This window comes from Neovison vison, chromosome 5 (assembly GCF_020171115.1).
Source record: "Neovison vison isolate M4711 chromosome 5, ASM_NN_V1, whole genome shotgun sequence".
Taxonomy (NCBI): domain Eukaryota; kingdom Metazoa; phylum Chordata; class Mammalia; order Carnivora; family Mustelidae; genus Neogale; species Neogale vison.
The window spans coordinates 107,872,237-107,895,432 of NC_058095.1; the positions used below are offsets into that span (position 1 = coordinate 107,872,237).

At 37.0% G+C, this 23,196-nt stretch overlaps 2 protein-coding genes across 7 annotated transcripts in view; one reads left to right on the forward strand and one right to left on the reverse strand.

Annotated features, from left to right (window-relative positions):
- RCBTB2 (RCC1 and BTB domain containing protein 2) overlaps window positions 1-6,062 on the forward strand; it is a 43,791-nt gene extending 37,729 nt beyond the window's left edge. For 5 of the 6 annotated variants that reach the window (XM_044249717.1, XM_044249720.1, XM_044249721.1 and 2 more), the window contains 2 exons: window positions 2,505-2,635; window positions 4,743-6,062. In XM_044249717.1, the coding sequence (XP_044105652.1) occupies window positions 2,505-2,635; window positions 4,743-4,883 (272 nt within the window). In that variant the 3' untranslated portion in view covers window positions 4,884-6,062. The remainder of the gene's footprint in view (window positions 1-2,504; window positions 2,636-4,742) is intronic. The other variant, XM_044249723.1, reaches the window with a different exon arrangement.
- A 4,951-nt stretch (window positions 6,063-11,013) lies between these two features.
- The window catches only part of RB1 (RB transcriptional corepressor 1), a 164,870-nt gene continuing 152,687 nt past the window's right edge, over window positions 11,014-23,196 (reverse strand). Inside the window, exons 24-27 of the mRNA XM_044249725.1 lie at window positions 18,613-18,643; window positions 15,988-16,130; window positions 15,415-15,464; window positions 11,014-12,909 (exon numbers count right to left, since the gene is read on the reverse strand). Coding sequence (XP_044105660.1) covers window positions 12,836-12,909; window positions 15,415-15,464; window positions 15,988-16,130; window positions 18,613-18,643 — 298 coding nt within the window. The 3' untranslated portion in view covers window positions 11,014-12,835. The remainder of the gene's footprint in view (window positions 12,910-15,414; window positions 15,465-15,987; window positions 16,131-18,612; window positions 18,644-23,196) is intronic.

A 23,196-nucleotide genomic window follows, 5' to 3' on the forward strand; every position in this document is an offset into this window, starting at 1 on the left:
GTGAAATCATAGGTATTTGTCTTTCTCTGACTTATTTCGCTTAGCATAACAAACTCTAGCTCTGTGATTTGGGCTCTGTCCATAGTTTGTTGGTAATGCTGCTGTAAACATTAGGGTGTATGTACCCCTTCAAATCTGTATTTCTCTGTCCTTTGGGTAAATACCTAGTAGTGGAATTGCTGGATCAGAAGGTAGTTCTATTTTTAACTTTTTGAGGAACCTCCATTCTGTTTTCCACGGTGGCTGCCCCAGTTTGCATTCCCACCAGTAGTGCAAGAGGGTTCCCCTTTCTCCACATCCTCACCAACATGTTGTTACCTATGTTGTTAATTTTAGCCATTCTGACAAGTGTGAGATGGTATCTCATTATGGTTCTGATTAGCATTTTCATGATGCTGAGGAATGTTGAGCATCTTTTCATGTGCTTGTTAAAAGACCAGTACTTATGATGGTTTAGGTGCAAGGTGACTATGATTAGGGTGGTGTAGCAATGGAGGTGTTGACAAGAGATAAAATTCTGGTTATATTTTAAAGATGAAGCTGATGGGATTTGCTCACGGAAGGCATGTAGGGTGTGAGGAAAAGAGGGAAAGATCACTGCTCTAAGGTATTTGGCCTGAGTAGCTGGGCTAATGGAATTTATCATTTACTAATATGAGGAAGATGGAAAGTGACAGGTTTTGCCCTTGAGTTTGAAAAGTCAAAGGAGTTTGAGTTGCTTCTTAGACATGTGCAGAGCAGTTACTTTAGAGGCCCACTCCCAGCATTTGCAGGGCCCTGGGTGAGAGTCCAGATAAAGGACTAAAAATTCAGAGTTATATCTTTCAGATGAAATATGTTCAATCCTCGTACTTGGAAAAATATACCCTCATTGAGAACTGAAAGGCCAGGCTTGAGTTTTAGTTGGAATTTAGAATTTTAGGACTCCTTAGAGTTCCTTATGGGAATACACAGGAAGGACAGATCCCAGGCCTCCAGCTTGCCGCCTGCCATCTTTCTTTACCCACCACCAGCTACAATCTCCAAGTGAGAACATGGAGGCATTGCAAGGCGGGTGTGGGCCTCCCAGCGGGCACGTACAAGCTCCCTCCACCCCCATCCTGGGCTACCCTTGGGCTGGGCATCTGCACTGGTGGCATGGTCTGGAGGGGAGGAAATATACACCTCTGTGGCCTCGGGGCCAGTTAGGTAGGAAATTCCAGAGTTCCTGGTAACCTAAGCGAGGTCTAGGAGTGGATGCCCGGCTCCCTGGGGTGGATTGTACCGGGAAAAGGTGCAGATCTGGGCTGTCTTGAGTGGGGGCGCAGGGCAGGGTCTTCTCTGAGGGCAGCATTTCCGTGATTCTGAAGTTCAGGAGGCTGTGGGGCTATAGATAGGAATTTGAGAGTTTTAGAGAACTGACCAAAAACAATAAAGCCATCATAGCTCCCATGATTCCAAAAGATTTCAGTTCCTCCATGGGCATTTAGCACTTCTTCTGTAATTTTGATAGTACTGGTCACGTTCCAACGAAAACAGGTTTCCAGCCCATTCCTCACACATACACACAACTCAGTAGCAGAGAGATGGAGAAACAGTTGATATTGTCAGATTGATGAAATCCCGGATACTAGTTAAAAATGGTCTCATGGATTTAGAGAGCCATATCCTTGGCTTACATAGGTTTCCCACTCTACTGTGACTGATGTGAAAGTAGGTGACAGAGAGACGACAGAGAGAGACTACAGCCGGCATCATCAGTATGTATGAAATGGTATTTTAAGCTGGGGGTCAGGAAGTTGGTGCTGGAGGTCACTGAAACTTGAATCCTGGGGCACTCAAACATTGGGAAGTTAGGGAGAATGGCCCAGCCAAGAGACTGAAGAGAAATAGGCAGAAGAAAAACACCAGCAATTAACAGTGTTTCAAGAAGATGAGTGTCACCAACCACATGGAATTCTGTGTAAATGTTGAGTAAGTGAAACTGGGGAACAGCCCCTTGGGTCTGGGTCCATGGGAGCATTTGTGGCATTGGGGCATGGAGGGGATGGGATTATGCTAGAATGGCATAGGGGGAGAATGGGAAGTGAGAACATGGAGGCAGCAAGAGAGGAGGTCTGTCAGGATTTGTGGAGAAATGGAGACTGATGGGAGGCACACATGTAACCAGGAAAGGTTTCTCTTTTTTCTTTTGTAAAATTATGGGCACTGTTTCAGCATGTGTATGTGCTGAGGGAAGTGACCCAGGAGGACAAGTCATGATGCAGGGAGAAGGACATTCCTAGCAGCCTTTCTAGGAAAAACATTTAAGCCATTTTCACTGTGCTCCTGCTTTTCCATTGCTACTTGTTTGGGTGTTGTATTTTCTCCGTTCGGCTGTGTTCCCGGTGGAGCCACACTCAGGATGTAAGTCGGCATCTGTCTGTACCTACACAGCTCTTCCCCAAGGATTATATTCAAGTAAACTCTGAGTTTAAGCCGGATGCTTGAAATCACTACCCCTAATAAACATCTCTTCCCACCAGGGTTGCTAGATTTGGCTACATTTTATAGAGAAAATCGTTTGAAAAAGCTCTGCCAGCAAACTATCAAGCAAGGAATTTGTGAGGAGAATGCCATTGCGCTGCTTTCGGCTGCCGTGAAGTATGATGCTCAGGTCAGAAAAGCATGCTTTCAACTAACTGACCTTCTGGGAAAATGTTAGCTGTTTGGTCCATACATTAAATATAACCAACTCTGAGAGATCAAAGATTCAATGTAAACAAGTGAAGTAACCAGAAGTACCAGAAAAAGTGAACATTTATATATTGTTAGGGTAACGCTCCCATAAAGGAAAGGATTAATAAATCTGATTTCAGGAAGAAAAAAAAAGTCTATACATCAAAAATATCACCAAAAAAAAAAAAAAAGAGAAAGTAAATGATACACTGGGGAAAATATCTGCAACATGTCGTGAAGAACATTTACCATAGTTAATGCATGGTTCTTGGAAAACAAAAAGAAAACATGAGCAGTTTGATGGAAGTGAATGAACCAAAGAACAAAATGGGTTTATAAATAAATGGAAAGTATAAGTGAAAATAAGGTATAATTTTTCACCTGTGCCACCGATAAACATATTCTTAGAGGTAATGCAGGCTCAGGAGGACTGGCGTTCTTCTAAATGGCCGCTGAGGTTGTGAACTGGGGTAGCCGTGTGAGGGGCGATCGGTACCAGATGTACTGAGAGTGAGCCTTAAGCGTTCAATTCTTTAAGGAATCCCCTTGTAGGAATTTATCATAGGGAAGTGATCATGGATTCGGATGGAGACTTAGCTTCAAAGATGTTTATTGCAGCACTGTTTATAATTTTGAAAAATTAGAAAAAGCCAATAGGAACAGTGGAGGATTGTTTCAACTGTAGAATGTTAATACTATAAAATTATACAGCTACTCCAATGTATCATTAATTGAAAAATGATGCCCCCCCCCTTTTTTTAAATGCATAAGTAGCTGAATTTAAAAACACTGAGATTCATTATCTACATAGAAAAAAAAGACCATCAAAGGTCATCTTTGAATGGTGGGATTATGGATGATTTTATTTCCTATCTTTGCTTGTTTTTTCTGAACTTTCTACAGTGCCTGTGTATTGTTTTGACAATAAAGAAAGGAAAGAAAACCTGTCTTAGAGCTAAATCTTTAGGAAGCAGACCATACTTCTTGCAGTCGATTTCCTTTTGTTATAAGGATATCCTCTCCTTTGGTCAAAAAAACAGGAACATTTAGTGGTGGGCAGAAAAAAAAGGTTATAACTTCTTTTCTGCTTATATAAATAAATAAGATTAAAGAAAATTTGGAAAATCTAAAAAGTATGAGGACGGAGATGACTCATCAGTCAGAGAATATTAACATTTTTATATAGCTCCTTCTGTTTTTCCCTGGGTCACATGGTGTATATGGCTCTAAACACTGGATTTTTTTCAGTTAACATTTTACAGAATCTTAACCCACCTTGAAACCTTCACATTTTAAAGTGTAGTGAATGTCTTTCACCAAGCTAATCACATATTTGGACACTTCAAACCTGCAAAATGTTTAATGGCTAGGCAGTGTCTATACACAGTCTTTGCTCAAGTTTTTCAAAGTCATGGGGAGAATCCTGGGGGCTGGTGCACTCTCTCAAGTGATGGGGCAGTGGGCAGTGTTTCCACCTGAATGAAGCTTCATTTTCAAGGCTTCTTCGTAGTCCCTATTTGTGTGAATTATCTGTATGGTTACCTTCCGGCCCTCTGTGTTCTAGAAAGTAAGCTCCTTGAGGAATAGCAGGGACTTTGTTTCGCTCATAACCTTATGCCTAGCTCTGAGGATAGTGTTTCCTAACACATAGGAGAAACTCTGTTCAGGTAGAAACATTTCAGCTCCAATAGGGGAGTATAAAAGTGGGGTATTTTAACAAATACTGAAAGTGGGATGAACAATGCGAATACTGTCACGAGAGAAAGGTACAGAATCCATACACATAGTTACCTGAGAAGAAAAAGATTCTTTGTGTGGGTTGGCATGGAGGAACTTGAATATTTTACCCTGTGTAAAATTTTTGAAAGCATAGGTTCACATTAGCTGTACAGTTTTAGAACTATTCTTTAGGTACAGCTGTACCAACATTTTTTCCTCTTGGCTCTCAAATCCTTTTCCTTCCTGTGTCTTAGGAATTTTCATGCGATGTTGCATTGCATTGGGATATACAAATTTGTTAAAACATTTTTTGTTGTTATTCCTAGGATTTAGAAGAATTCTGCTTCAGGTTTTGCATAAACCATTTGACTGTAGTAACACAGACTTCGGGCTTTGCGGAAATGGACCATGATCTTCTCAAGAACTTCATCAGCAAGGCAAGCAGAGTTGGAGCCTTTAAAAATTGATCCCCATCTGCAAGAAAGAATTTTTAGCATTTCCATTTTTCCCAGCAACAGCCAGAGAATAACTTCTCCTTAATAGTATTTATGATGAGCTACACTTGACCGAATACTTACATTCTATCAAAAGGCGGCGGTGGTCAGTCTGCCCCATCAGCTGAAATCTGAAGTTGATGGCAGAAAGCATTCAGTGCTCTCTGATCAGATGTGACTAAGCTAAAGGAAAGAAAGAAGGAAAGAAAAAAAAAAACGGAAACGTCTTATTTATCATTTCCTCTTTTGAGTCACTTAAGTTGCGACACTTTTGGTTACATTGGTCTAACTATATGCTATTCTGGCCAAATTTCCATTCTTCCAAAGGCTGATATCACATAGAGAGCTTGACAAGGAATGCTGTCATACCACACTGTCAGCACCCAGCACGGCGCCCTGCATACTAAGTAGGCACTCAGTTAATTTCTTCTAAATCTGAAGGATGCCTGAGAACAGCTTTATATGTGGGATACCGGATGAAGGAGTAACTTGCACAAAAACAAATTTTAAACAGCCTGTAACATCTGAGGGTCATGTTCTTCTGTTAACTGGTTCTGAGTCATCGTGGCTAACATCGAACATTAATTAGAATTCACAAACAGCCTTGGCAATTTAATTGTCAAAGTCCCAAGGGCTAATTTTAATTTTCTTTTTACTCTGAGTCATTAATTTCTCATATGGGATTATTGAATATGAAGTACTGTCTCTGAATGAATGTTATTTCTGGGCTTATCTGCCTTACATAATTGCATTATGTCTTTTCCTTTTGTGTTAAGAGAGATTTGCTTATGTAAGTAAAAATGATTCTGTGTTTCTCTTGTAGTTGACTTTTATATCGCTATAAAACAGTTCTCTTAACCTGGCACAAAAAAATTATAAAGTGCTAGCTGAAAAGGAACTCATATTTCATGGACAGCATTAACAAGAATGAGATAAATTTATACTTTTTAGATCAAAACAAGTTACCCAACTGCAAGAGAGAAACTGGAACAGGATGTAGGAAGTAGTGTCAGATCCCTCTAATATGTGTTTCACAATATGATATGTGTTTCTCAATATATTATGTAAAGAAAACTCTTTTGGAATTAGAAACCTTGTTCTGATACTGAACTATTTGATAATAAAGTGCTTATTTGGAGATAATAAGACAAATATGTGGTTTTGTGTTTTTTTTAGTCCCTAAGCAACAGCAAATTTATATCAACCTGACCACTTAAGTTTACATAAATCCATTCAATAAAAGCTTATTTTTGGAAGCAGCTACTCAGATAAGGTATCATAGCAAAGCCCTTCCTAAAACCTAGATGGCACATAAACAACGTAATAGTGTGCATATTATTGAATGTGACTGTTCTTTATTGGTGAGGTCACTTTTTTTTGTTTTTGTTTTTAAAGATTTTATTTATTTGAGAGAGAACACATATGAACATACAAGCGGGCAGAGAGGCAGAGGGAGAGGGAGAAACAGATTCTCCACTGAGCAGGGAGCCTGACCACATGGGGCTTGATCCCGGGACTCTGGGATCATGACCTGAGCCAAATGCAGACACTGAATGGACTGGGCCACCCAGGTACCCCAGTGAGGTCACTTTTGAATCCTTAGTTTCTTTCTTTTTTTTTTTTTTTTAAGATTTTATTTATTCATTTGACAGAGAGAGATCACAAGTAGGCAGAGAGGCAGGTAGAGAGAGAGAGAGGAGGAAGCAGGCTCCCTGCTGAGCAGAGAGCCCGATGCGGGACTCGATCCCAGGACCCTGAGATCATGACCTGAGCCAAAGGCAGCGGCTTAACCCACTGAGCCACCCAGGCGCCCCTGAATCCTTAGTTTCTTTTTATCTGTATTTGCAGACCTTAACTTTAGAGGCAGAGTGGCCTAGAAGTCTCTAGTTGTCCAATCTGTTTTTGGAATTATATAGTCTTCAGCTATTTGTTTTTTAAAGCTGTATATACCATTTGTTTTCATTATTTGATAGAAGTGCTATTTTATCTATCAAAGAAACATCCAGACATGGGATTGGCCGCAGCTATCAGCTTGGGCAATTGGACAGCTGCAGACTGCGGAGCTGACTCTCTCCACTCACCCTCCTGTGCCAGCTGCCAATGACTGATGCCTTTACATCCTCATAAGTGCTTCCAAAACCTCTTCCTTTCTTGTCTATTTTTGACAGGGTCTTCTGAAACTTCTTGATGCCTCTTTCTTTTATGAAATAATTTTATGTAAAAATTGGAACACTCAAGGCGCCTGGGTGACTCAGTTGGTTAAGCATCTGCCTTCAGCTGAGGTCATGATCTCAGGGTCCTGGGATCGAGTCCTGCATTAGGCTCCCTGCTCGGGGTTAGGGGACAGTCTGCTTCTCCCTCTTACTCTGCTCCTTACTCTGCTCGTGTTCTCTGTCTCTCTGTCAAATAAATAAGATTTCAGAAAAAAAAAAATTGAACACTCAAAGGGAACAGGTGCGTTATTTAGGCATGAAAAATGGCCTGCTCTTTACAGAGTGCCACAGTGGGTCAAGGCTGTGCTCCCAGAGGACCATTTCCTCAGAAGGGTTACATGGACTTTTACCCAGATTTCCTAAGTTCTGCTATGTGAAGGCTTGCACTGTGATATTCAGTTCTTCTTTATCTCAGTGTACAGCAGAACAATCAATGGAACTTCTACAAAAAAGATTTAAGGATTGTAATTCAGTACATTTGAAAAGCTCCCCAAGTAATTCTGATGTTTAGCCAAGTATGAAAATCACCGTTTAACCCTTAAAATCTGGGATTCCAAACAAGAAAGTGCTAAATAGGCCAGCTGAGAGATGGCAGTTGAGTCCTGTGGATATATCCCTGAAAAACACATTCCTTTTTCTCTGGTCTTTGAGGATAGGCTTGCCATCCACACTCCTATAGGAAGGATCACAACACTTTCTAACAGATGAGTGTGTGTAGAGCCTCAGAAACCTTGCTGTTCAGTTAGGGATATGTGAGGGAAAAGGTGCACTTTTCATAATGACACTGCACCAGAGATTAATGAATCCTTTACATAAATTCATCTTAGATTTTTGTATCCTTAAATTTTGTTTCCTCCTGCTCACACAAGGAAGTTCACAATGATTAAGTGCTTCTAGTATAATTCCTATGCAGTTTACACAGAGAAGGGTTAAGATTTTGTAAGAATACTGTTGTCTTGTTGGTAGAGGTTTATGAAGATAAACAAAACAACAAAACAACCTTTTAAAACAAAAGGTTAATGTTCTTCAGCTGAGACCTGAAGAAATTGCCAGTTATTCTGGACCAAACATGATTTTTACTTAGAAGCAGGATTCCTGACCAGTGATAATGAAACAATTATAAACGACATAGTCTTGTTTTGTTTTGGGTTTTTTTGGTCTATCTTATTAGCCCTCCCCATGCTATTATTACAACAGACAGGTTGGGAGAATTGCAAAGAAAAATGAAAAATCATACCTGTTATTTTTAATTCAGTCTTTGCCAAGGCATAAAGACATAAACCATACTGATTTTCTCTCACTAAAATCCGTTGAAATCATGACATTTTCTGTTGAGGAAATAAGTGAGTTTGGTCTGTGGCATAAATTTAATTTTCATATTAAATTGTCATTATCTTATATGCCAAAGCTAGTATATAAGCATACTCCCAAAATAACAAATACAGAAAAAGATTTCCAAAAATACCCAGCTTCACATTAAAAGAGCTTGTTTTAATTCCATTCAGACATTATACAGTGTTGCCAAGATATATTTATATGTAAGATGCTATACTCGTGGTACAAGTTTGCTATTCCTAAAGGCAAGTTTTCCTGTTGTCCCGTAAAGTACATATTTAGTCCAAAGGAAAATTCTACTGAATGAATCATTACTAATGCCATGGACACTAGCCCAAAAATGAGGAACAAAAATGTGCTTTGACAGGCAAGTTTCTTTGAAATCATCCAGATGGTAATAGAACTAGGACATAGGGTTTTTCTCCCCCATTTGCACCAGCAAACTATAATGAGAAGTAAATAAATAAATGAATTTGCTTGTCCTTTTTATTGTAAAGAGCTGTAACTGCTAGAATGTTACATCTCTGGGAGCGATTAATTTTCTATCATCCAGACTAAAAACCTCTAGTGTTATAAAGGCTTCTTGATTTCGCCTTGCCCTAAGAGATGCATTTCATGTAAGATTCCCTTCCAACATAAATACAGTCTGCTGAGGTATGCTTGCTGCTTTTCCTGCTCTAGGTTCTTTGCCCTTCTTTCTTCAGGAACAAAGAGGCTGCTGTTCTGAGAGGAGAGAATTTCACTTTCCACCCTGTTTTTGAGAACTCCTTGGTACCAGATACATCTCATACTTTTTTTTGGAGTTTAGTACATATGGTACATAAACCACATAATATGTAATACCTAAGTAGGGCCTAGGTTAGATTCCCAAAATCAATGTATTAATATTTTTGTAGTCAAACAAGAATATTCCTACTAAGTGGGATAAAGGCTGTAAACAGTTCTATGTCATAGATATGCTTTTGATATCACATGACTTTTATCACCAAACACACAGACTTGGGTTATTAAGCTTTTTAGATCTCAGAATTGCAGATAAAAGACAGTAGACTTGTGATATCTACATATATATGGGATGTTTGGGAGGAAAGGCCTTTAATATATAAACTTTGCATGAGATGAACAGAGATTCTTGCTTCCCCATTCCTTCTCCCACAACTGTCCATGTTTCTCTGACACCTTATGGTTCCTCAAGCACCCAGGCATGGTCCCACCTCTAGGCACTGACTTTTCTGCTCTGTGGATTGTTTTCCCGTCATTGAACAACATACTCCTGGCCTTTTCCAGGCTTTGCTCAAAGATCATCTTGGGGAGTCTTTCCCTGACCACCCTATTTTGCATTCTTAAATTCCTTTCTGATCAGCACTCCCTATCCTTTTTGCTATGCTTTTCTGCACAGTGCTTAATACAATCAGACACACTATTATTTATTTATTCACTTGCTCCCATCCCTGAAACGACAATCATTTGGGAAGCTCCATAGAGATGGGGATCTTAGGTTTGTTTATTCATTGCTGTATCCCTCACACATAGAACTGTGCCTGGAACACGGTAGGTACGCAGTATGTGACATATTAAAAGAGAAAAAGAATATTATTTGTTCCCATATACTTGGGAAAAATATGCAAATTACATTCTTTTTTTTCTTTTCGATTACATATGGGCTTCTTCTAGATGCTAGAGCTCTAAGACCAACCAGATGGATGCTTCCCATCCGAGGAGGGAGATTGACACAGGGATGAATAGACAGGCAACAGGCATGTTAAACAAGGCAATTTCTGATGGTGATAAATGCTGTTAACATTTTTGAAGGAGAGTAACATGATGATACAGAGTAAGGGTTTTAGCTTATGTGGTCAAGGCAGGCCTCTGAGCTGATAAGCTCTGAAAGGAAAGAACCACCTATGCAAAATTCTCAGGGGAGAGCACTGCAGACAGAAGGAACAGCAAGTAGAAAAGCCTGAGGTAGGGAGAGTGTTGGTATTACGAGAGGGAAGGTCAGTGTGGCTAAGGCACAGTGAGCGGGAAGAAAGTAGCAGGAGAGGAGGATGCAAAAGCAGAGAGAGCCCACTTCCCAGGCCATGAGAAGAAGTTTGAATACCTGAGTAGCAATGTGAATCAATTTATAATTTAAAGGGGTCATTTTTGCTCTTAAATTGAAAGGTAAAGTAGAAAGAGAGGGAACATGAAGACCAGTTAGACGTCTAAAATGGTGATCTCAACAAAAGCAGATAAATGACTCTGAGGGTTTTGGCTTGACCAAGTAAGTGGCTGGTAAAATGGGGAAAGACTAGGGTAGAAACAAGGTACTTTTGTTTGATTTTGGTTTCTGTTTGGAGAATTCAGGGGGTGAGGGGAAGAGAGTAAGAATCAAGAGTTCTATTGGCTATGAGGGCTCTGACCTCCATGAAGAGGTCAGGCTGGAGAAATAAATTTGGGGATCATTAGCATATGAAGCCAATTAAAGGTTAAGAATGGATAAGACACCTGGAGAGAACTCAGATGTAGAAGAGAACATCAGGGCACTTGATACAAAGAATACGTCAGACCATTAAGACTCTTAGCAACTAATTTATTTTAAAATAGACAAACTATTAATTGTAGAAAATAGTAACATAGCAATTTTAAATGTACAGTTTTAACCAATACAAAAAAGCGATAAAGCAGTATCTGAAGCCTTACTTAAGAAATCTCAATACAAGATCTCTGAAGTTCCTAAAATTCTGGCACTAACTAACGTGAACTTTCATTAGCAAAAGATCCAGAAATATGGTAGCCCTTGACCTAAAAGCTAATGGATTTTTATGATATTCATGCAAAAATTAATGAGGAAATGGGAGAAAGCTTCCTAGTGCCTTGTTATAACTGCCAAAAATAAGTTTGAAACTTAACTGAGCACAAAATAAAATTTCATTTTCTAACAAATAAGACCAGATTTCTTTTTAAAAAGAACTCTGAGTTTAGACAAAGTGATTTTCCTAAAAGCTAGCTGATGCTACCTTAAATATGCTATTTTAAATTATACCATCTCTAAATAAGTTAATCACACAAGATAGTTTAAATACACCTTTAGGTGTTGGGGGAAAATGCCTGTTTTTCTAACACAGCTGTTTTCATTTGAAGCTTTTGCACAAAACCAGATAGAAACATGAATACCTAACCCAAAGACCTTTGATTACTTGCAATTCTGGAGTAGAAATGATGTGGCTTTGAATATGCCAGTGTTAGACCATACTGACTTAAAAAGAAAAAAAAAGATAAATAGACAATTGCCAGTTCAAAAGATACATGGAAGACATGTACAATTCCAGAGAAAACACCCCTCCCCAAATTTAGGAGGGCAGAATAATTGCTGAGATGCAATTAGACAAACCTCTAAGAAAGAAAAATTAAGGCTCCTATAGTTAACAGTCTGTTTGTGGAATAAAATTGTTTTATATCTTGATTCTTCAGGACCCAGAAACATTAGAAAGTGCACTTGGGATATACTGTCTTAGGGCCCTCTGTAGCAAAGCTCTAGCTGAACACTTGATTTTCCAAGTACTATATGGTTACTTCATGAATTCAGTGATCTGAATGGTATAGAAACCAAGAGTACTATTAATAACCCTCATTTTTAAAGCATGAGTTGGATGAAGAAAAGGATCAATAAATTCTTACAAGTCCTGAGGTATGAAATCTGTATCAGTAGTATGACAACATCATTTGTTTATACTTTGTTTTCTGCTTGTGTTTAAAAACTAAAATTTAAAAAACAAGCACACAGTACATCAGATTCCATTAGTAAACTAAAATCTAATGTGTAAAAATTAGTGATTTTTTTTTCTAGTTTTAATATCTGTTTTAGCAGAAGAGCTCAGGATCATTTGGGTGAAGGGGGAGTAGTCAGCCAAATTGCATTTGGAAGACAAGACACATATTCTAAGGGCATTCATGTTAAATTAAAAAAATATATAAATATAAATTAATAAAAATAATAGCAAACATCACATATATGCCACAAGAAAAGACAAAGTACTCAAATAGGCCTGGGTTGTTTGGACCGCCACTCCCAGGGCATCCTCTCCATTTGTAGAGCACAGCAATTATACTTTGGAAATGGAAACATCCGCTACAACTTTTTAAATGGCAGTATTTGCACAAGATTTTCAATCTTGTGCAATAACAAGTATATTCTACTATGACATTGCAAGCGGCGTAGGAATCCCCTGCACGCACACCCCGCGCAAGTGTGTGCGCACACTAGATTCCAGCAGAAGAGCTGAAGACAGGTATTCAATGCGGCCGTAAACAGAACCTGGGAGAGTCACACAGTGGGATCGGGGAGAGACCATGAGGCCAGAGGTGTACTCGGTGCCCACGGAGGTCATGGGACCCTCATTTTTCTTCCCTGTTTGAGGTATCCATGCTATCGTTCATTTTTTGCTTCTGCATTCGTGTTCGGGTAGATGCTGGAAAGAGGATGAAGAGATGTTAATAGCACTGATGGTGCTTCTAGGTAAGGTTGACAAAGGGCTGCCATAAATGTTATTCTCGTGCCAAATCGATGGAGTGCCAGGCCTAGCAAAGCAGTGGTTTCCAAATTTTTTATCATGTTAATTTTTTCCAAGCACGTACCACTAAATTTGTGTGTGTATATGCATTCCATTTATGTTTGTGTCTAAATTATAAAACGCACATAACCCAAACAAATGTGAATAGATGAGCTAAAAATAGAGATTGTAATGTTTTCTCTCTGTACCAAAAGGTGGCCTCATACACTCCACGGTGCCCAACTTTGCAGACCACTTCTACAGAGATGCCGAGGTTGAGGGTGGCCCTGCAGCAGAGCAGAATGCTGGGCTGGCCCAGAATGATCGCTGAAGTGAGTGGTATTCTTCTCAACACAAGCAATTCCCTTGTGCTTGGAGATGCCTTGCAAAGACATCAGCTCATGGCTCATTTAATTTCGACATGAACATTTTAAAAGTACAGTATTAATTACAATATAGACAAAACCGGAAAAACTTCTTTTAAGTTATTTAAAAATTCTTTTTTTTTTTTTAAAGATTTTATTTATTTATTTGACAGACAGAGATCACAAGTAGTCAGAGAGGCAGGCAGAGAGAGAGGAAGGGAAGCAGGCTCCCTGCTGAGCAGAGAGCCCAGCCCTTTGCAGAGCTGGATCCCAGGACCCTGAAACCATGACTTGAGCTGAAGGCAGAGGCTTAACCCACTGAGCCACCCAGGAGCCCCAAGTTATTTAAAAATTCTTTATTTGATTTTAGTAGTGGGCAGGAGCTATTCATTTCAAAGAAGCACAAATTCACACTTGGAAAGAAAGAAAAGACTAATACTAAGTCTTCCCCCTCTGAGAAATCTAGCACTGTGTGATGGTCTTTTTCGAATGTCATTCTTTGAAGAAAACTGAAGAATTCCTTAGCTCTAGGGGTTCAAACTCCTGCTGCTTCTTTCCAATTTGCAGCCCCATAAAGACCCTGAACTCCAGCCTGGCATCTGAAATTCACCACCTGGCAAAGTGCACCGCTGGGAAATGGGCCCAACACAGCAACTAAACTCTCCTCTAAGAAAACATATCTTTACGGCTTTCTGCTCCTTTTAAAAATGTGTATTTGTGAGCTTCGAAATGCTTCCAAATGTTCCTTTTCAAGGCCTCATTTTGGTCAAAAGCTTTGTGTCTGTTTTCATGTACTGAGCAGAAACGCCACCGACTAATTCACAGCTCAAACAGAAGTAGAGCAGTCAATGTAAAATCCAAAACAGAGATTTATTTATAACCAAAACATTTAAACTCTTGGTATATTTAGTTTGATTGTTTTCTTCAAAAGAACATACATAAAAAGAGAGGGTTTTAAAAAATCAAAAGCATTCTTTTAAATACTTTATTTTTTTTTTAAGATTTTATTTATTTATTTGACAGAGATCACAAGTAGGCAAAGAGGCAGGCAGAGAGAGAAGAAGGGAAGCAGGCTCCCCGCTGAGCAGAGAGCCTGATGTGGGGCTTGATCCCAGGACCCTGGGATCATGACCTGGGCTGAAGGCAGAGGCTTTAACCACTGAGCCACCCAGGTGCCCCAATACTTTATACTTTAAATACTTCATATTTACGGGCACATGTTTAGAGACGCCCCTGATTTTTAAAAAGTCACGTTCAACTGGTATAGCTCTTACCGACAAGTCCTATGGCCTAGACTAAGAGTTTGAGTCCTCACTGTCTAGACTGGTCTTCTTCCCAGTACAAGCTGTTCATACTGCAGATGGGTCTGGCAGCAGACGATCAGCAAACATCACACTCACTACCACAGCTCTGCCCCTGGGATAACCCGGGAGCAGTCCGTACGTGTTTGCTTCTTCTGAAAGTACTTTCCAACTATTCTACTTAGGTTAATCTTCTATAGACTTAGGGTAGCTTAGGATAGAATCCCATCTGCCTTAACATTCCAAATCTATGTCACTCTGCATAACTTGGAAAATGATCTGGCGCTTTTTATCAAAATTTTGATTTCTGGTAATGGAAAACTTTTGTTTGACATTGTTTTTAAAACTCGCAAATTAGAGAAGTTCAATAATAGAATAAAAAGTTATTTTTCAAATGAGGGAGATGATGTTCCTATATGCTAATTTTATAAACCCTTTCCCTATATCTAACACTCTTAAAGAGCTCCTCATTATAGTTTTGCTCCCTTGAGGTATTTCTAACCATAGCCATTCATGCTGAAGATGTGGTTTCACTTCTTAGTATTCCTGCACTAAAGATTTTAGAAAAGGTAAAGATTTCATTTTGCATCACACATTTAATCCATAAATGTCTGTGGGTAAATACTATATTCTTGATTGGATTACACTTTAAGTGCTAATTTAGGGAATTATATGTATTTATTCCTTTAAAACACGAAAAGGTTTTTTGCGATACAAACATGGTTTCATTTATGTAGGGTGAGATGATAAGTACTTACTCATTTCTGCCAGTTTCTGTTGAAATTTGGACTCTCCTGGGATGTGTTTACTGCAGATTTAAAAAAGGGAAGATATTTCATATGTATATGCATAAGTTCAAAACTCAAATTTTCAATAACTATGATGGTTCCAATGACTTATTTTATACTCTTATTTTAGTGAGTAGCTTTTAATTTCAGAGGTTTATAAAACATTGAAAATACAAACCATCACAAATTTATAATCTTTTGCATTTTGTCTGTGATTCTTATAAAACACAGTAGTTTTTTTCAAGGGTAAGCATTTAAAAATCTAATGCTAATCATAACAAAATTTTATCAATGGCTTTGTTTTAAAAGGTCAAAAAAAGATCAGATTGTTAATATCTGATATGTTCACTGAATTTCAGTAGATAGTATAGGATTTCAATGGTGTTAACTTTGGGATACATTCCTATTTTTTTAAGCAATCTTCACAATTTCCAAATAAAACTGGTATAAAAGGGTCTGGTGGAAGTTGGGAGCAGAGCCGGCGCTCTGGCTTCTCCACATGACCAACTCAGCTACTGAAAGACATTCTACAACTATTCCTACCTTCCATCTGCTTCATCTGATCCTTCAATATCAAAGCGTAGTTTTTTCAATGGTTTAGGAGGGTTGCTGCCTTCAGCACTTCTTTTGAGCACACGGTCGCTGTTACACACCATCTGATTTATTTTCTGGAACTTCTCAGAAGTCTACAAATTACAAAATTCTTTATTTTAAATCATTAAATGCCAGCATTTCATAGTTAGCAACCCTTAATTATAGTTAAGGGGTATCAAAAATCAGGCAGAGGTCACACATACATTTTAATTTTCTGCTTTACTGTATGTACCAAATGAGATATGGAAAATTCTTGGAATCAGTAACTACACCTAACTTTGCTCCAATTAAATATCTTCCTCTCTCTATGAAGATATTTAGGAAGATGAAATATCTTCCTGTCTCTATGAGGCTCCCCTCCTTCCTCCAACAACTCTGACTACCACTCTGAAATTCCTGGTTCCTCATTTTTGGAACTGACCCACACAGAAAACCAGGACTACTTCTCAGAAGCATGTAAAGTTGGAATGGCTTTCTAGAACCTTGTGGGTTTTGTTTGTTTGTTTGAGGGCATAACCAGAGAGAATAACACAAGAATCTAGTAAGAAGTGAAATGTCTAGTCAATCATTATTTTGGACTCACTTTAGGAATATTACGTTGACAAGTATATAGTTTATATATTTTATATATTTTAAACCATTACTGATACAGTATTTATTAAAATGTTAACTTAAAGTTTTATATATAAAAAATCAAAAGATTTTGAGTCCATTCATTATTACTAGAGATGATTTGAGATCTATATCTCTTGAGGGAGAATATTGTCACAGCAAAGTAAAGAAAGCGTTGGTAATAAATATCAAAGGGGATGTAATACCTTATTTTATCCAAGGACAAGCACATAGAAAAATTCTATTTTTTTTTTTTTTGAGTGAGCACATTAATTTATTTTAGAGTTTCCTTGTTTGTGTTTGCAATTGTGCCATCCTGGTTTTATTATTATAGCTTGTAGCATGATCATAGAAGATGCAAGTTTTCTTTCTTCTCTCTGATCCTCTTTTTATCCAAGTTGACTTAGCTATTTACGGAAGAATATAGTCTTCCTCACATATTTTCCCCATCTTTTTTTTTTCCAATTTATTTATTTTCAGAAAAACAGTATTCATTATTTTTTCACCACACCCAGTGCTCCATGCAAGCTGTGCCCTCTATAATACCCACCACCTGGTACAAACCATAAGTGACTCTTAATCTCAAGAAAAATTCTATTTCTTATTTATCTACTTTAGAACTGGAGTGAGGGGATTACCTCAGGGATATGTATGAACCTGTTCATCTGAACTAAAAAATGAAACCAGACTATTGGTAGAAATTAGGTCTGACTTGACTGACTGATTTGACAGCCAGATTTAGCTTTACTAATTAATCTTTCTTTTCCAAAAATTAAATGAGGCAATTTTCTTTTTTGTGTGTGTTTTGTTTTAAAGATTTTTATTTACTTATTTATTTTATAGAGAGAATGTGTGTGCTCATGAGCAGGGGAAGGGACAGAGAGATCAGAAGAGAGAGAATCTGAAGCAGACTCCAAGCTGAGTATGGAGACTGACACGGGGCTCAATCTCACAACCTTGAGATCAGGATCTGAGCAGAAATCAAGAGTCAGATGCTCAACTAAGTACCCCTAAATGAGGTAATTTTCTAAACATTAAATGCAAAAACAGGTTTTGATGGAAATATGTTTAGAGCACATATATAATATGAAACTAAATTCCTGTATATGTATTAAATTTATGATAAGATTTTTAGTTATCAGCTTTAAAACATGTAGGTTCATATAACATTTTCCTAATTCTTCTAGAGGCTATTGCAAGCAGAAGAGTTTGAGGACCACTAACTCTATATGTATTCAGATCCAAACCTTCTTATGTGGTCCTACAATTTGTCCTTTGTGAAACCTGACAGCTGCAGCCTACCTTGAGCTAAATGTCACAGTATTTACTATTTGTAATATATTTGTTAACATTCGCTCTTTCAGTATACAAACTATTATCTTTCTCTGGTTATATTTGGGGCAGTGGGATAGGCAGACTCTAGAATGGGTCTCACTAACCCTCATCTTCTAGTTTTTACACTCATGTAATCCTCTCTTCCCTGAGTGTGTGGGTGGGACCTAATGTTACCTTGCTTCTGACAAAAATATGACAAAAGTGATGGATTATCATGTCTAATATTAGTTACAAAAAGACTGTGATTTCATTTTGCTCTACTCTGTACCTCCCACTTTCCCTCTCTCTCTTCTTGCTCTGAGGGAAGCAAGACACCATTTGTGAGTAATGAGTGGCTCCATGGAGAAACTAAAGTGACAAGGAATAGATGATCTGGAAAAATATATGGAAGATATTATATAATCTCGAAGGATGTTTAGAAAACCACTTTGAAATTCACCGATTATGAGTATAACTTGAAATTAAATCTGATTTGAAAATAAGTCTGCTATTAATCTTCTAAATTCTATGCAACATGCCTTGCTGAGGTGTTGAATTATATATATGTCAATTCAAGTCACAGAAATCTGAAATTTCTTTTATAGTTACAGTGCATTCCCTTATATTTCATAAAAATAAAATACTCACCCCAAATGATTCACCAATTGATACTAAGATTCTGTTAAGATAAAACACAAATTAATAATGAAGATCATATATAACTTTACAGAGATGAACATTTATCATTTTGGGCTATTAGACATACCAAATCTAAAGTCTGCTCTACCCTAGAACCACAACAAAATTACAATTAGGGGCTTACTCTAACAGTGCTAATCTAATCATGCACTGGGCTGGTCTTAGATTTTTTTAAAGAATTACATGTCTGAAAGAACATATTCTGCCACTGTCCACATTTATAGAAGGTAAAGGAAAATTTTAAGTTTACTCACACTTAATTCTTCATAAATCAATTGGTAAATAATTAAAATTTCACACTTCCTCATTAAAAATTCACATAACAATTGGCAAAAAGTTACATCTAAATAACAATCAGAAAAAATTCAGATCTCTACTTATCATATATCCTAGACTTGGAAATCTATTAGTCTGCCTGTCCTTATTTGAACCTAATAACTTATGTTCTTTTTGTTTTTGAGTATAGCTGACACACAATGTCACATTAGTTTCAGGTGTATAACACAGTGATTCAACAGGTTTATATATTATGTTGTGCTCACAAGGGTAGCCACCATCTGCCACCATACATCACTACTGCAGTATCACTATTATCACTAGTATCACTACTCGTGTTGTACCTTTTATTGCCCGTGACTTATTCATTCTATAATAGGAAGCCTGTATCTCCCACTAACCTTCATTCATATTGTCCATCCTTCCCTCCCCTTTGGCAAATATCAGTCTGTTCTTTGTCTTGATAGGTCTAATTCTGATTTTTGTTTATTCTTTTTTTAAAAATTTTTTTGGATTTTACTTGAGTGAAATCATTTAGAATTTTTTTTCTCTGACTTATTTCTCTTAGCATTATATCTTCTAGGTCCATTCATGTTATCTCAAATGGCATGATCTTATACATTTTAATGACTATATAATATCCCCTTGTATGTATGTATGTATATCTATACTTATAAATCATATTTTTCTTATCCATTCATACATCAGTGGACACTTAGAGTTCTTCCATATCTTAAATATTGCAAATAATGCTGCAGTAAACATAGGGGTGCATATATCTTTTCAAATTAGTGTCAAATTTTCTTTGGATAAATACCCAATAGTGGAATTATTGGACTGTATGGTATTTCTAAGTTTTTGAAGAATCTTCATACTGTTTTCCATAGTTGGGTATAGAAATTTACATTCCAACCAACAGTGTATGACGGCTCCTTTTTCTCCACATCCTCAATAACACTTATTTCTTGTCCTTTTTTAGTCATTCTATAGGTGTGATATCTCACTATTGTTTTGATTTGCATTCCCCTGATGATTAGTGATTTTGAGCATCTTTTCATTTGTATGTTGCTATTCATATGTCTTCTTTGGAAAAATATCTATTAAGATCTTCTGCTCACCCTTTAATTGGATTGTTTATTTGTTATTGAGTTATATGAGTCCTTTACAAATTTTGAAAATTAATTAATCAGATATGTGGTTTGCAAATATTTCCTCCCATTCACTAGGCTGCCTTTTCATTTTGTTGATGGCTTCCTTTGCTGTGCAGAAGCTTTTCATTTTGATGTAGTTCTCCTTTTTATTTTTGCTTTTATTTCCCTTGCCTTAGAAGACATACCTAGAAAAAAATGTTGCCATGGTTGATGTCAGAGAAATTACTGCCTATGACCTCTTCTAAGGGTCTTATGATTTCCAATCACACATTTAAATCTTTAATCCATTTTGAGTTTATTTTCATGTATGGTAATAAAAGGTGGTCCACTTTCATTCTTTTACATGTAGTTGTCCAGTGTTCCTAGCATCATTTATTAAAGAGACTATCTTTTCCCCTCTTACACTTTGGCATAGATTAATTGACCATATATCATTAGTTTATTTCTGGGCTCTATATTCTGTTTCATGGATCTATGTGGTTTATTTTTATGCCAGTACCATGCTGTTTTGATTACTACAACTCTGTAGTAAACCTGGGAATGTGATAATCTCTATTCTTTTTCAAGACTGCTTTGGCTATTTGGGGTCTTTTGTGGTTTCATACAAATTTTAGTATTATTTGTTCTAGTTTGTGAAAAATGATGGTGGTATTTTATAGGGATTGCAATGAATCTGTAGATTACTTTGGGAAACATGAACGTTTTAGCAATATTAATTCTTCCAATCCATGAACATGGAGTATCTTTGCATTTATTTGTATCATCTTCAATTTCTTTCATCAGTGTTTTATAGTTTTCAGATACAGGTCTTTTGCCTCTTTGGTTAAGTTTATTCCTAGGTATTTTCTTCTTTTTGGTGCAATTGTAAATGGTGTTGTTTTCTTAATTTTTCTTTCTTCTACTTCAGTGTTAGTGTATAGAAATGCAATAGATTTATGAACATTAATTCTATATCCTGAAACTTTACTGAATTCATTTATTCTAGTAGATTTTTGGTGGAGTCTTTAGGATTTTCTATGTATAGTACCATGTCATCCGTAAATAGTGACAATTTAACTTCTTCTTGACCAATATGGATGCCTCTTTTTTTTTTTTTTTTTCCTTCTCTGATTGCTATGGGTGGGACATTCAGTACTATGTTAAATAAAAGTAGTTAAGAGTGAAAATCCTTGTCTTATTCCTGATCTTAGAGAAAAAGTTCTCACTTTTTCACTATGATGTTATCATGTGGGATATATGGTGCTAGTTGTGCATTTTTCACATAGCCTTTCTCACATAGCCAAGATAGCCTTACTATCTTGAGGGAGGTTCCTTGTAAACCTGCTTTGTGGAGAGTTTTTATCATGAACGATGATGCATTTGTCAAATGCTTTTTTCTACATCTATTGAGATGTTCGTATAATTTTTATCCTTTGTTTTTTTGATGTGGTGTATCACATTGACTCATTTGTGAGTATCGAACCACCTGGAATTAGTTCTACTTGCTCATGGTGAACGATATTTTTGATATATTGTGGAATACAGTTTGCTAAAATTTTGTTGAGGATTTTTCCATCTATGTTCATCACGGACATTGGCTTGTAGTTTTCTTTTTTTGTGAGGTGTTTTTCTGGTTTTGGTATCAAGGTAATGCTGGCCTTATGAATGCATTTGGAAACTTCCCTTCTCTTCTATTTTTTGGAAATTGTTTGAGGAGAAGAGGTATTAATTCTTTTTTAAGTGTCTGATAAAATTCACCTGTGAATGCATTCTGGCCTGGATGTTTATTTTTTGGTAATTTTTTTGATTACTGATTCAATTTCATTACTAAAAATCAGTCTGTTCAGATTTTTCTATTTCTTCCTAATTCAGTTTTGGAAAATTCTCTATTTCTAGAAACTCATCCATTCAGGATAAATTTGTCCAATTTGTTTGCATACAATTTGTTGCAGTAGTCTCGTAATCCTTTGTAATTCTGTGGTGTCAGTTATTACTTCTCTTTCCTTTCCAATTTTATTTGGGTCCTTTCTCTTTTTTTCTTGATGAGTCTAACTAAGGAATAACCAATTTTGTTTATCTTTTCAAAGAACCAGCTCTTGGTTTCATTAAATTTTTTCTATTTTTTTTTTTTTTAGTCTTTATGTCATTTATTTCTGCTCTGATCTTTATTATTCCTTTCTACTCAACTTGGGCTTTGTTTGTTTTTCTTTTTCTGGTTCCTGTAGGTATAAGGCTGTGTTGTTTATTTGAGCTTTTTCTTATTTCTTGCTATGGGCTCTATTGCTATGTATTTCCCTCTTAGAACTTCTTTCACTGCATCGGAAGGAGTTTGGACCATTTTTCATTTTCATTTCTCTCCATGAATTTTTTGTTTCTTCTTTGATTGCTCTGTTGGCCCACTGGTTGTATGGTATCATACTGATTAATCTCCACGTGCTCATGTTTTTTCCATTTTTTTCCTTACATTTTATTTCTAGTTTCATACTGCTATATAATCAGAAAAGATGCATGGAATGATTTCAATCTTCTGAAATTTATTGAAGCTGTTTTGTGGCCTCATTTGTAATCCCTTCTGGAGAATGTTCCGTGTGCACTTGAGAATAATGTGTATTCTGTTGGTTTTGGATTGAATGTGCTATATGTATCTGTTATGTCCACCTGTAGCAAAGTGTCATTCAAAGACACTGTTTCCTTATTGATTTCCTGCCAGAATCATCCACCCACTGATGTAAGTGGGGTGTTAAAGTCCCTCACTATTATTGTATTACCATCAATTTCTCTCTTTATTTCCATTAATATGTGCTTTATGTATTCAGGTGCTCTAGTGTTTGGTATATAGATACTTACAAGTGTTACATCCTCTTGTTGGGGTGCTCCTTTAATCATTATGTAATACTCTTCTTTGTCTCTAGTTATAGTCTTTGTTTTAAAGTCTATTGTCTGATCTAAGTGTTGCTACTCTGGCTTCTTTTTTGCTTCCATTTGCATGGTAAATATTTTTCTATTCCTTTACTTTCAGTCTGTTTGTGTCTCTATGTCTAAGGTGAATCTCTTATAAGCAGCATATAGAAGGGTCTTGTATTTTTATCCATTCCGCCACCCTCTATCTTTTGACTGGAGAATTTAG